Genomic DNA, 15,688 nt, shown 5'->3' with positions numbered 1-15,688 from the left:
GGGCGGCAATGAACCTCCTGGTTCCTTAAAAGCCAGTAAGTAAGTATGAAAGAACACACCTTTCTGAACATAACCCTGAATTTTTATACTTAAATTCGGTCATATATTGGAGATATAGAAGTTTTATGTGCATCAGGTGGGCGTGGCGTCAGCTGTCAGAGTCAGTAGTTTTTTGTTCTTAACATTATCAATTCTCAGCTATTAAGACACTGAAAATGGCTGCTTGCCATGTTCGTGACGCCATGGAGATACTCTAGTAACCATGGAATTGAAGTTCATGTTGGTGTACTGTGTTTATGTTACTTTTGTTTTTATACGTTCCCACGTGCTTTGAAATTGTGTTATTGTGTGGTGTAAAATGGGCAAAAAGGGAAGCTTGGCACTACGTAAAAAGAGGCATTTCCAAGGAAATCAATTCACAATAAAGAAGAAAGAAGAAAATACTATTCAGAATTCTGAATTCCCTATAAGTTCTTCTGCTAAAAAACTTCGATTGGACTTGGAGGTTATGTCAATTTCAAGTGCACAAGTTCATTCCGTAAATAATGTAGCTAAGGGTTATAGAATTATTCATATTCCTACTCTTATAAGAGCAATTAGTGATAATTAGTGATAATGTGTGTTGTAAAATATGCCATGGTGAAATAACATTAGTAGAAACTTCAGTTCAGGGTTTAGCCAGTACTTTTAATTTTGAATGCAGTGTTTGTGTTGATAAACGACAATTCTATAGTAGTTCTAATAGAAACAATAATGTTTCTGAAATTAATATAAGGATGTCTTGGACAAGGCTTGACTAGTATTCGGTTATTTTGTGGCCTCATGGACATGCCTTCACCAGTCAGACTACGTATGCTCTAATTGTGAACAGAATTCTAAGCGCTTTTAAGTTAGTGGCAAAACAGTCAATGAAGAGGGCTGTAGAAGATGAAATTAAGCTTATATCAGAACCTGAAATGCGTGAAATCTCCATCTCAGGAGATGGGTGATGGAAAACTCTTGGTCATTTGTCACATTATGGTATTGTGTCTGTAATTGGGGCGGAGTCAGGGAAAGTAATCGATGTGAAGGGAAGTCATCATATTGCAGAACATGTAAGAAATGGAAAGGTCCAAAGAAAGGTCCTCAGTATGAAGATTGGATGGAAAAACATGCCCCTCTGTGTGACCTGGCCCCGGAACAATTTTTTCTTAAAATTATTCAAACTTGCTTTACAGGGAGCTACTACCTGAAAGCCAGATTTGCATAATACATTCGTTACTGGAGGTACGTTAACAGGAAGCCACAAGTCACACAGAATTTATGTGCACTCAAAGTTGAATTCTGGCGTCTTGCCAGCCCATTTGAGTTGTGTGGATATAAAGGAAAAATTGTGATGGTGTCGTGTATATTTCCTGGGATAGTTCAGTAGGGAGAGCATTCGTGTGCTAAGCGAAGGGTCCCGGGATCGATACTCGGCCCCGGAACAATTTTTCCTTGAAATTACACAAATTGTTGTATAAATAAAATTATAACTGAGTCACACCCAAAAAAGGAAGATGCTTGAGGTCGGATGTGACCAATAATAAAACTGGATGGAAGAGAAAAAAAAATCGCAACTGTGATTAAACTGTTAACTGTAATTACACATATAATTAAAAAGAAAAAAAAAACAAACAAACATTATATATACGAGTACATAAACATACTAAGTTAAGAATACGACATTGTTAAAGTGACAAAAAATAAAGAATAAGAATTTATATAATGATTATAATTTTAAAAACAGTTTAAGCACTTGTTTTTTGAATAATGTATTGTTTAATAATAACTTTAGTTTAGGATTCTTCTTTATAAAATCATTATACAATCCTGGACCATAGTTAGAATTGTGCCTTAGACCTGCTTCAATCTTACATTTTGGTTCAATGAGGGGGAGAGAAATATTGTATCTTCTTGTGTTGTGGCCATGGTCGGATGATATAAATTTAGTCTGATATTTATGGTAGATAGTAATTCAAAATAGTACATATAAATTTGTTTGATATTCAAAAGATTAAATTCTTTATATAAGATGAGTTGGATGATCAAGTTTTTTCCTTAAATATATTTTAATAATTCTTTTATGTAGTAATATTAATGGGTGAATGGTACTCTGTGATAATCCACCCCATCCAATAATTCCATACCGTATTACAGACTGAACCAGGACTAAAAATATTGTTCTCATTAGTATCACTGGCATAAAGCGACGCAGTTGAACAAATTTGTACAGAATTTTACGTAATTTAAGACATTAGTTAATATGAAAATTCCATTTTAAGTTTTGATTGCTGAAGATACCTAAATATTTCACATGGGTTATGGGCGTAGTTTAGGCAATTGCAATTATTATAGATATTTGTACAGTTATTACTATGAATTTTTAAAATATACCATCAACGGGGGTAACATTTTCCCATTAAAGATAACTTTGGCCCAACAAAGAATATATATTTGAATTTTTATATCTCTACAAAATGTGGTATATCTTAATAGCCTCAACTGTACTGTGTGGATGGCAGCTCCTGCCAGTATTTTGTGAGATATAACAATTGAAATATGTAATCTCTGTTGGGCCAAAGTTATCCTTAATGGGCTAATGTTGAGGCCTGTAGGGAGGCCTGTTTTGTTTAAAGCAAAGGGAATGAAAGTTGTTTTATCTATGTTGAGTGCTAGCAGATTAAAATGTAACCATTTTTAATCGAATTTAACTCAATATTAGCCTTTTTAAAAACGTGTTCCCAGCAGCATCCAGTAAATATGACAACGGTATCGTCTGCAGAGGAATAAATATTACCTTTAGTAATGTTAGTATCTAAAAATAACAAATGGTATATAAATGCAGAACAACACAGGACCCAATACGGTTCCCTGAAGAATGCCGATATTGATAGTTTCTTTTTCACTTTTCGTATTATTTACTTTCGTATGTTGGTATCTATCACATAAATAAGATTGAAACAGGTCCAAGGCAATACCTCTAGTTCCATTGTTTTCCAACTTTTTTAAAAGAATATCATGACTAAGAGTATCGAAAGTGAAAACCATTTAATTTATTGTTTGTGGAGATGCATTTGATCCTATAAGCAAGGCATAATAAAAGCCTAAACTAACCAAACTAATTCGTATATGCAAGGTGTATGAGCGCTAGTTTAGCCCTAGTAACATATTAAACTAATCAGACTTCAGATTGGAGTATTGTATGAAACGAATAAATGCAATTGAAGTATAGACAAATTGCCTTTACAAGTTGTCATATGTAATGTTATGCTTAATTATAATTGTTTTTCTAGTAATTTTAGACAGTATTAAGATAATATGAATCATCTGTGGAGACTAAAGGTAAGCATTCACTACATTGTATCCATTGAGCTCTATACTAAAATGGAGTAAACACCATATGTTAAGAAAATATCGTGCCACTGGGTTTGCGCGTCGCCATGTTGGTGAGGGATCTCTGTCTCTTTCTAACACAGTTGCTGCACGATGTTACTTCCCAAATTCGTGTATGCATATTGAAATTATTTATATTGTGGGTTATCATGAACTACTTCTATCAATTTAATATGGGCTATAAATTCTCTAAACTTGAACGTAAACATAATAAATGAAATGAAATATATATATATATATATATATATATATATATATATATATATAAAGTGCTCTACATTATTTCTAACTAAGAAATATATACCAATGTAAACATATCAACACTAAAGACAAATATATAAAAGAAATCTCTTAGCTCTTCTAGGCCACATATTTACATGCACCACTCCCGATCAGGAAGATAAATATGGGTTAGGAATAGTTAAGATTAAGTTAAAAAAGAAGAGCAGGAAGACCTAAACTACGATGGTTGGATGATGTTCAGGATGATCTAGTTAAAGCAGGAATTAAGAGATGGAGACGGAGAGCCCTAGAAAGGGAAGATTGGGCGGCAATTCTTAAGGAGGTCAAGGCTAAACTAAAAGGGCTGTATGACCACAGATGATGATGATGATGAAGATTAAGTTAAAATAAAAGTTAAATACAGTGAAAAAAAAAAACACAATTATATTCATAGATTTTTTTAAACATATACTGTAGTATTGATAGTAAACCGAAAATTATATTTTGAAGTAGAAAGATTTATTTGCCATTAAAATTGTATAATTTTTGGCTTTGCCAGAGTTTAATTACTTTAAATAATGTAACTAAATTCACCGATTTTTATAGGTACATACCGGTATCTATACTTTGACCTTACAATATAAAAACCTGTTATACTTAATTGTATGTGATATAAGAGCTGAGTTTCCTGTTGAAATTTATTCTCTTGTTAACAGAAATACATATCAGTAAAAAAAGCCAAGTATAAACATAATAAATACTAAATAACGGTACATAAGCACTAGAAGAAAAATTCAAATTTCTCAATATAACAGTATACACGAAATATTATATCATACCAGTATTGCACCAAAAGGTCAATAGTTAAATGGGTATAGGCTTACTTGAAAAATACGAAATATACAAAGATGTAGAAACAGCAGCAAACTTCTGCCTAAGCAAACTAGCAGCTGCCTAGGGCCCCAACTTTGGAGGGGGCAGCGGCGAGGGAAAATAATAATAATAATAATGATAATAATAATAATAATCAAGAATTCTAATAATAATAATAATAATGTTATTTGTTGGACACTAGGTCCCGCGCCGTAGCGTTGTGGTCTAAGGCATCCTGCCTAGGACTCGCGTTATGGAATGTGCACTGGCTCGAGTCCTCATGGGGGGAAGAAATTTTCTCATGAAATTTCGGCCAGTGTATGGGACCGGTGCCCAACCAGCATCGTGATGCACTTGGGGAGCTACGATAGGTAGCGAAATTAGGTTGTGAAAGCCAGCTATAACAGCTGGGAGAATCATTGTGCTAACCAAACGATACCTTCATTCTGGTTGGATGATCGTTCACCTCTGTTTTGGCATGTGGACGTGAGGCCAGCAGCCAGCTGGTAGGTCTGGGCCCTTCACAGGCTGTTGCGCCACGGATTTGTTGGACACTAAAACGTTCGTGTGGCAATATAATCTTGTAGTAAATTGTTTTTGTTTAGTCCAAAGACAGGTTTGAACACATCATAAGTGACACCAATGAGGCATCACTCATGAAGCAAGTAAACCAGGAGATAATGGGATAGGGTGGCCATCTCTTTTACTTCTCTATTGCATACATCACTGACTAGTAACATATTTCACTAATCAGACTTCAGATGTATGCAAACAATTTGTTCTTCCTCTGACTCATATCGTCAAGTGGAATGTAAGTCTACTGCCTAATAATAAATATATACGTATCAGCCCTCAGTACGTATTTGTGATCAGGATTATCAGCCAGAGCCTCAATCAGATGTAATCTTGTAGTTATAAATGTAAAAAAGTACAGTTGGTAGGCCTACTTGTCTACTTAATTTCTAAGTCTGCATGTCTATTTTTCTAAATTCAAATTACGTTAAATAAATTCTACTAAATCCTACTATGTTAACTGTCTAGAGGCCCTGGGTCTCTATGTCCGACTTCTTTGGAAAAATTAAGTAGGCCTATTTAGTCATTTGTTTGTTACTCAGTCTTAGATACTGTTAGGAACAATTTGATTATATTACCAGTACTCAAATTCGAGGGCTTAATGTGAAACTAATGTAAGGCTACGGATCATATGTGGAGACAAAGAGGAAGGCAGAAAATAGGAAAGATTGGAGAAAGTGGGGTTTGCAGTGAAAGACCTGCCCTTGGGCAAGAACACTAAATGAATGAAATGAAATTACCCAGAGATAGTTGAAATATGAAAATTGTTCCAGAACTATGAGAATAAAATTTAATGAAACTGAAAACACGAGTTCAAGTTTCAAAGCAATTCAAAATATTTATACCCAAACCAACATTTCCCTTTTGTGCCGTAGTGACAATGCCGCGCATGGGTCAGGTAACTGCAGTTATAAATCTTTGCAAGTCAGTAATGTAATATGATCAAAGCTAATGCTGCAAATGAAAGCACCAAGAGCATGCTTATTAACCAACAATGGTCGTTTATTGGCAGTAGCAATACAAGAAATTGGAACTCATCTTTCAACTTAAATGTTTCTCTCTCTGTAGTTTAAATTTCTAGCAGTTTCTTTGTCATTGTCATTTTGTAAGTGTGAGTGAACAGAGACGGGTGTATTTCAGTGCTGAATGAAAAATCTAGTAACATATATTTATTAAACAGTGGATTGATGGAAATCCTACATTAACAACAGATGGGAAAATTGTCCTCCGTACAAAAACATTTTAAGTCACAAAAGGAAAAATTTTGCCAGAAAATTTAGAGAAATATTTAACTTAGTTGTTTATTGTAAAAAAAAAAAAACAATATTGATGATGAAATGATAGTGAAATGATGGGTGAATGATATTTGATACTGGATTAATGACAATTATGAGTAAAGCGATCAGTTTGGAAGTAAATCCCGAAAAGACAAAGTATATGATTATGTCTTGTGACCAGAATATTGTACGAAATGGAAATATAAAAATTGGAGATTTATCCTTCGAAGGGGTGGAAAAATTCAAATATCTTGGAGCAACAGTAACAAATATAAATGACACTCGGGAGGAAATTAAACGCAGAATAAATATGGGAAATGCCTGTTATTATTCGATTGAGAAGCTTTTATCATCTAGTCTGCTGTCAAAAAATCTGAAAGTTAGAATTTATAAAACAGTTATATTACCGGTTGTTCTGTATGGTTGTGAAACTTGGACTCTCACTCTGAGAGAGGAACATAGGTTAAGGGTGTTTGAGAATAAGGTGCTTAGGAAAATATTTGGGGCTAAGCGGGATGAAGCTACAGGAGAATGGAGAAAGTTACACAACGCAGAACTGCACGCATTGTATTCTTCACCTGACATAATTACGAACATTAAATCCAGACGTTTGAGATGGGCAGGGCATGTAGCACGTATGGGCGAATCCAGAAATGCATATTGTAAGTAAGTAAGTATGTAAGAAGTTATAATTTAATTTCTGAATAATGTCAATGAAAATAGGTCCTATAGTTCATTTTGTTCAACAGTATAAATTTCAGTGGAAGAAACATGTCGAAAGGATGGATCACACTAGATGGCCTTGACAAATTCTTGCCCATGTACCTAGAGGAAGGAGAAATTTGGGAAGACCACGAAAACGCTGGCACGAGACTGTAACAGATCCACTAGGGTCTAACACGTGAAGGACATGATAATAATGATGATAACATCAGTGAAAGAACAACATAATTCTATCTTTACCATTACGTTTGTTACTTGATAAAAAATAATAAAAGTATAGAGAAAATTGTGAATTTCATTAAGAAAACAGAACACTTTATTATGCATACTGCTAAATTTCTAGAGCATATTTCCAACTTTTTTTACTGCATAAATGCATGAATATATTCACTAGTTTTAGTGCATATAAATCCACCCTCTACTTATAACACAGTCATGAGAGAAAATACATCCGAGCAATAGATCTATATTTTCTCGATTTCAGATGATTTTGCTTCACCTACTTCTTCCGAGACCATCAGTAATGATGAAAATACTGTGGATGGAAGGTCAGGAAATAATTTTACTGTTCAATAATACATTTAATTATTTCTGTAACTATACTGTGTCCAAAAAAAAAAAAAATCGAATCAGCTAACAATATCCGCAAAAATTAAATTTTCATGAGTGTCATAGTTATCTCATTAGACATTGTTGCCACATACCACATTCTGGAATTAGTTTTCATTTTAGAGTAAGCTTAATGATGAGCCCTTTTTATATATCACACAATATTATAATGATGCTATTTAAAATTTTGTATGCACAGAGAGCTCAATAACTTATTTTGTTATTACGGTATTTTCTGTTATTGTTATAAATAACATTGTTAGGTCTACTTATTGACTAACATAATTCATTTCAATACCTTTACAAATGTTTAATATAATCTTTATAGTTTATTTTTAATTTAAAATATTTAAAGTTTAATTTTTAAAATGGAATACCGCCCGCTTTAAGTGTCCCAACTTGACTTCTTCAAGATGGCAATCTTAGAACTGCTGCATCGGTGATTGTTTTCAAGTTATTGGTGGGCTGCAAAACATCATCTAAGTAGTTTTAGTGTAAAATAATTCCAGTTTATAGTACCTTTGGTAAGTCAATTGAAAGGAGGGAGAAGCATAGGATTATTGTCAAATGAAATCAGAACATGACATCAATCAGAGTCCAGTTCATGTAATATGCACATGTTTGAGCTGTTGTGAATATGTTTGTGCACAGCTATGTTTAATATATCGGGTAATATGTTATCAGGACAGTATGTGCGTTCAAGAGGTGCATTAGTATTAATAGAGTTTCCCTTTGTAATAGTTAGTAGACATCTTCTGTTAGGTGTGGTTACACGACATCCTCAGATTTAATGTTTAAGATATAATTCTCCTAAAAGTATTGTTGGTGTAATATCAGAAAAAAGATTAACGACATATTGAGAATTCAAGCGTACTTTTGGTGGTTTATATGCTGAAATAATAATTATAGTAAATTGTGAAAGATTATTTGAAGATATCTTAATAGCATAGGCTTCAAAACAGTTCAGTTCTTGTAGAAGAATTGAGTGATGCTATATATCTTTCCTAGTTATAATTGCCACACTACCAGAGGCTTCTATAAATATAAATATTCTATATAATGATCAGTTCTATAAATATTGGAACCAGGGCCTGTAAACTTCTCTGGGTGAATAAGATGAGTCTCAGTAACACATGTTACAGCTATTTTGTGCCGAGAGAGAAATTTTAAGAAGGCTCCTCGCTTAGCTTTGATTCCATTTGCGTTCCAGTTTAAAATAATCAGTTCAGAGAACGTTTTCTTGGCTGTAATGTTCATTATTGAAAAGGCCTGTGACAAGTTGGAGGAGGGAAGTTTTAATCACTGGTAGGTATGGTTTCAGGAAGTTATCACTAATTGAAAGTTTTCAATAATATCTGTAGCAGGAGAGGTATCTTGAATTGAAGTATTGGTGACAATGGTTTTAATGGATACAGAGTGTGTATAGATTACAAGGCAGAAGGAGAATTTGCTGTAAGATTAGGAAAGGTTAGGCTGTGAAGGATTTTAATCAGACTTTTTCTTTAAGCCAAGATAATAATTACAACTCTTAAAATTTTCTGAGTCTGCTTCTCCACAGTTTACACATGTTGGTTCGTCTCCTCTAGGTTTAGTGATTCAGAAAAGTGATGATTTTGAGGACACTTCACACAGTGTGGTGTGAGATGGCAAAAGTTTTTAGTGTGACCATATCGCTGACATCTTGTACACTGAGGAATGTTTCGGGGATTTTGAGCAATATTCTACTCTGTTGAGAGCATGTTGAATTTGTTTTATATAAAAAATCTTCTTACCCTGTTCATTGTTGTCCAATTCCACTGCGCAGAACGGCATAGGTTGTCTGTCTCTATAGAAAAGCCTGGTAACAATCACAAATTTAATTAACAACACTTACTAGGAGCCCTCAATTTCTTCGGTTCAGCTGATGGTCTTCGAAACTGTTGTCTTACTTGGAATTCTGACTTGTTAGGTAAACTTGCAACAGAAAATGTTGTAGAAACACTGGCTGACTTATTTGGCCTGAGAAATAAAAAGCCATAGTTACCAAGCAGAAGAATTATACAACTATGGAACAAGTATAATGTTGCAAAAAATCTATTTCGAAATTTTTATGGAAAGACATGTTTTCAATACAGGTATTTGATAAACGAAACGTGTCTTTTGACTTGTCTGTTCGTATATCAGTGTACAGCCTTATAAATTAATTGGCAAATTCTGATTTCATTAATTATTTAATTACTAAAAATATGCAAAATGGAGTGTTATTACTTCTATGTAATTATATATAATACTTCCACAAGACCATTATGGAAGTGGAGTTTGTACTATCATTTCAAGGGGCAAGATTTTTTAGGGAAGGCCTTATAGGTTATACCGTGTGATGTACTCCCTTCCTATTTCCTCAGAAATGAACTGTTTTTCATACTGTAAACTCAAAAAAATTTGACTTCTGGAGTTAACTTGACCATAAAACGAAACAAAACAAATATTAACTGAATGGCGCTATTGCTTTGAGACATGAAATTTGTTTCTTGTGATTGGCTGTGCAGCTAAATTGTAAAAATTACTCTATCTAAAATTTTGGATTTGTTTCGCTCAAATTTAAATGTAGGTGGAGTGTAAAATCCTCTTTCGTGCGGATGATGTTATGTAGTAAAATTTTATTTTTAGAAAGTCTAATTAATTTAGAAACACTACCTGTAAAATCCACTCCTAAGTATAATTCAGCATTTTTTATTGCACTTACACGTGTCTTTTTAACGGTTTCGATAGCTCAGACATACTGTACCTAAAATCTTTAAACAGGTAGTAGGTTATTAAGAAAGAAGGAAACTATAGCCTGATGACCAGAGACCAGAACTTTGGCAGAATGCCTTTTTAAATGTGTTAAATCTATCTTCATTTTGAAAGTAAATCTGTGCGAATTATACCTTTGTGAATGAAACGTCACAGTTTTATGTTTCCCTTTTCTGACTTTTTTAATATAAATGCCTAATTTACAAAATAAATGCTTTTTTTTGCCTTTATTTGATTATTTATCTATTATTTATTAATTTATTATTAAAAATTGCCTACAAGTATATTTTAATTTATTTCTATAACTGCTACAATGAAAGCGACTTCACCGAATGTATATTATTGTTCTTTCAGTCAGTTCATATTCTTCTTGCAACAATGAGTGCTGCCATGCAAAAATATATAACAGTAAGCTTTTTAATTATCACTTGTGTTTATTTGACAAGGCAACAATGAGTGTGGCAGATCATTTCAAACACGTTACAAAGAACACATCACAGCCATAACAAAATTACAAAACACCTCCACATATGCAGAACACATCACAAATGCCAATCACACCTACAGAGACATCAACACAGACATGGAAATACTGCACATCCAACCAAAAAGCCAGAAACTCAACTCACTAGAACAATATGAAATATACAGACACACGAAAACACACCCCAACGATATTCTCAACACACAACTCAATTTCAAAGTACATACACTCTTTGACTCTACACTACGAATGCACCCTCACAGGAAACAAGAGGCGCCAAGACCAACAACGACCAGTTCCGAAGATGACCCAAAATAGGTCGAAACATGTTAACAAGGTACGTTAAAACTTAACACAAGAAAGTTCTTATCATACATATTCCGAAGTGATACAGTGTTAAAAGTTGTGTAATCAAGATGTATATGTCTAATGTTATTTTTAACGGTTATTTTTCTTTCAGTTTTCATTGCGACGTTGTTGTAGCTAGCAGCAAGATGCCGAAATTCAGTGTTCCTTTAAGCAGTAAATTGCAAAGTTACGTTAATACTTTTGGATCCGAAGTATTTTGTACTGACGGTAAAGTACTTACATGCAAAATATGTGAGCAGTCAGTGAACTAGGAAAAGAAATATTTCATATCGCAACATATCAGCACAACCAAACACAAAAATGCACTTTCCAAGGCTACTGGGAAGAAGATTTCTTTGCTTCCAACAGTAATTGCAACATTGAGTCGAAAATCTCAATTTGCATTCGACTTATGTAAAGCTTTTCTTGCTGCCGAAATTCCTGTATAGAAATTACAGAATCTTACATTAAGACAATTTTTGGAAAAGTATATGAACGAATCTGTGCCTAGCGAGTTAAGTTTGCAAAAATGTTACTTTAAGCGAATGTTACGATGACACAATGAAAATCATTAAAGATAAAATTTAAAATAAGAAGATCTGGATTTCTATTGACGAGTCACCTGATCCTGTGGGTCTTTTCATTGCCAATGTCATTGTTGGGCCATTAGATCCTTCAGAAGATAAATCAATGAAACCATTCCTGCTTACAACAGAGTGTCTGGAGAAAGTTAACAATTCAACTATCGGGCAGTTATTCACCAATTCATTACAGTTACTGTGGCCTGAAGAAATTCAATACAACAACGTATTACTTTTCATCATTGACACTGCACCATACATGAAAAAGGCTGGAATAACTTTAAAAGTGCTATTTCCAAACATGCTTCACGTGACCTGCATAGCACACGGCTTTCACAGAGTGTCAGAAGAGATATGATGCTTGTTTCAGGATGTCATAATTTGATTTCCAGTATTAAGAAGATCTTTCTGAAAGCCCCATGAAGAATTCTGACATTTAAATCCATTGCATCAAATATACTGTACCTCTGCCTCCCAAACCTATCATAATGAGATGGGGGACATGGGTCTCAGCAGCACTTTACTACGCTTCAAATTTCCTGACTATAACTGAGGTGGTGAACGCTCTGGAGGATGAAGCATCTTCAGTTGTAGCAGCCAAGAAACTTCTCAATTCTTCGGAAGTGAAAAATGATTTAACTTTCATTTGCGGCTGAGTTTGGTTTCCTGCCACAAGTGATCTGCCAGCTTCAAGAAATAGGGCAGCCTTTGACGAAGTTAGTGAAAAATTTTGGATGATGCAGTGCAAAGAATGGACAGTGTACCAGGGAAACGGGGTTCATTAGTTAGGGAAAAATGTAAAAATGTGTTTTCGAAAAATTGTGATCTTGATAAACTTAGAAACATTTAAAAAACAACAACATAACCTAATTTTCACCAAAGCAGACACAGGCAATTACACAACAAAATAGAAACATACTTTAAACAAAACAACATCACAGAATAGAACTTGAAAAAGATCCCACCACACAATACCACAACACAATAAAAAACACAATCAACAAAAGCAAACACGTAATACTGCACAATATGAAACAACTCAAACCCATCAAACCAGCAGCACCTAAACTCAATGCACTACCCAAGATACATAAAGAAAACATACCAATCAGACCTCTAATCAACTACAAACAGGCACCAGCACACAAATTAGCCACACACATGGACAAAATCATCAGAAACAACATAAAATTCAGAAAACAGACAACAATAAAAACACTATAGACCTAGTCAACAAAACAAAACAACATCACATTCCACACAGTGCAACACTAGCATCTTTCGATATAACTAACTTATACACTAACATACCAATACAAGACACATTACAGAAACAAATGCTCATAGACAACAACACACCACAAGAACACATCGAAGAAATCATCCAAATCACAGACATCATAACAAAGCAAAACTATTTCACACACAACAACAAATACTACACCCAAACAGAAGGATTGCCAATGGGATCACCCATATCTAGTATACTAGCAGAGGTATTTTTACACAACATAGAACAAACATACATACTCAACAATGACCACAACAAATATGCAGACAACATAATATACTGGCACAGATACGTAGACGACATACTCATACAAAGGAAACAAACGACAAATACACAAACTACACCAATACATAAACAAAATACACCTAAAACTCCAATGCACACTGGAACTTGAAAACACTCCATAAATTTCCTAGACATCACCATAACAAAAGTTGACAACAAACACACCTTCAAAATATGCAGGAAACCAACCACCACCACCACACATATACACAACACATCTAATTACCCCACACAACACAAACATGCTGCATTCAGGACAATGGTACACAGATTACTCAATATACCCATGAACCAACAACACTACAATGAACAAGTGAATACAATCAAATACATAGCACAAGAAAATGGTTATAACCCAAACATAATAGACAACATCATAAGGAAGACAAAACAAAAACTCAAAAAACACATAAAACACAACACAAATACAAGAAATACATCACACTAACATACGAAAACAAAAACACACACAATATCGCATCCTCATTCAGAAAACAGAAATACAACATAGCATACAGAACAGAAAACACACTACAAAGACATCTCAACACACAAACAACACAAACAAATAAATACAACCACACAGGCGTATACAAACTCACATGCAATAGTTGCGACAGTTTCTACATTGGACAGACAGGCAGATCATTCCAAACTCGATGCAAAGAACACATTAAAGCAATAACCAGAGGACACAATACATCTACATATGCCGAACATATAACTAATGCCAACCACATATACAATAACATAAATACAGACATGGAAGTCCTACACATACAACCCAAAAACCAAAAATTCAACACACTAGAACAATATGAAATATACAGACACATTAAAACACACTCAACACACAGATCAACTTCAGAACACACACACTATTTGATTCAACTCTTCATCACATGAATGCACCCACACAACAGGCAGCGAAGTTGAGATTACGCCGAGACACAGAAGGCTCTGAGGATGGTGTCAAGTAACACCGAAACAGCTGTAAGCCGCACATGCTTACATAATTAACACGAGTAAGATCGCCATGTAATCAATTATTTATATTCAAGTGTTAAAAGTAGTGTACAAAAGATTCAACATGGAAATAAATTATTATTATTATTATTATTATTATTATTATTATTATTATTATTATTATCATCATCATCATCATCATCATCATCAACATCGTCGTCATTATCAATTTATCATCATCAATGTGTAACATGTTGCTGTCCACACATTCGAGGCTATTTTAAATGAAACATGTGTGTAGGTGATGATGATGATGATGATGATGATACTACTTTGCAACGTAGAAAGAAAAAAGAGCTCACTTCATTCAGAAATATGTAGATAATTTAACGTAGAATAACATCAAGTGAAATATTTTTATCACGAAATAATATTTTTTTATTATTATTATTATTATTATTATTATTATTATTATTATTATTATTAACATAGGTTAAGGGTTTTTGAGAATAAGGTGCTTAGGAAAATATTTGGGGCTAAGAGGGATGAAGTTACAGGAGAATGGAGAAAGTTACACAACACAGAACTGCACGCATTGTATTCTTCACCTGACATAATTAGGAACATTAAATCCAGACGTTTGAGATGGGCAGGGCATGTAGCACGTAATGGGCGAATCCAGAAATGCATATAGATTGCTAGTTGGGAGGCCAGAGGGAAAAAGACCTTTAGGGAGGCCGAGACGTAGATGGGAGGATAATATTAAAATGGATTTGAGGGAGGTGGGATATGATGATAGAAACTGAATTGATCTTGCTCAGGATAGGGACTTATGGCGGGCTTATGTGAGGATGGCAATGAACCTCTGGGTTCCTTAAAAGTCAGTAAGTAAGTAAGTAATAATTATAATCCCCAAATTACTTTCTCTTCACTAGGTTAGGGAGGTAACTTGGATATAGAGTTCTACCTCCTTGGTCTCCATGCGCCTTCATTAAATGTTAAAGTGACACTTTTATCTCTACCTTTACCATTAGTATAATTTCAAAAGGTCACATTCTAACACAGTGTCCCAAAATTTTCGCACGAACTCCATGGTAATTGTTTCAATGTGTTGTAATTAAATATACTATTATGAACTGAATAGAAGTTCTTACTGTACAACTTTTCAGTTTTGTTCTGTTTGTTATTGGAATCGGATTTCTTGTATCATATACAGTACATTGCAACAAATTCAATGCTAATATTGCAGGTAACTTCTCCATGGAAA

At 34.1% G+C, this 15,688-nt stretch overlaps 1 protein-coding gene across 5 annotated transcripts in view; it reads left to right on the top strand.

Moving 5' to 3' along the window:
* Window positions 1–251: 251 nt before the first annotated feature.
* The window catches only part of LOC138709212 (uncharacterized), a 69,319-nt gene continuing 53,882 nt past the window's right edge, over window positions 252–15,688 (top strand). Inside the window, exon 1 of one of the 5 annotated variants that reach the window (XM_069839793.1) lies at window positions 252–7,630. In XM_069839793.1, the coding sequence (XP_069695894.1) occupies window positions 7,567–7,630 (64 nt within the window). In that variant the 5' untranslated portion in view covers window positions 252–7,566. The remainder of the gene's footprint in view (window positions 7,631–15,688) is intronic. The other 4 variants (XM_069839795.1, XM_069839797.1, XM_069839796.1 and 1 more) reach the window with 4 other exon arrangements.

The sequence above is a fragment of the Periplaneta americana genome, chromosome 11 (assembly GCF_040183065.1).
Source record: "Periplaneta americana isolate PAMFEO1 chromosome 11, P.americana_PAMFEO1_priV1, whole genome shotgun sequence".
NCBI classification, from domain to species: domain Eukaryota; kingdom Metazoa; phylum Arthropoda; class Insecta; order Blattodea; family Blattidae; genus Periplaneta; species Periplaneta americana.
The sequence above is the reverse complement of the archived record's forward strand: the minus strand, read 5'-3'. Positions and strand labels throughout refer to the sequence as shown.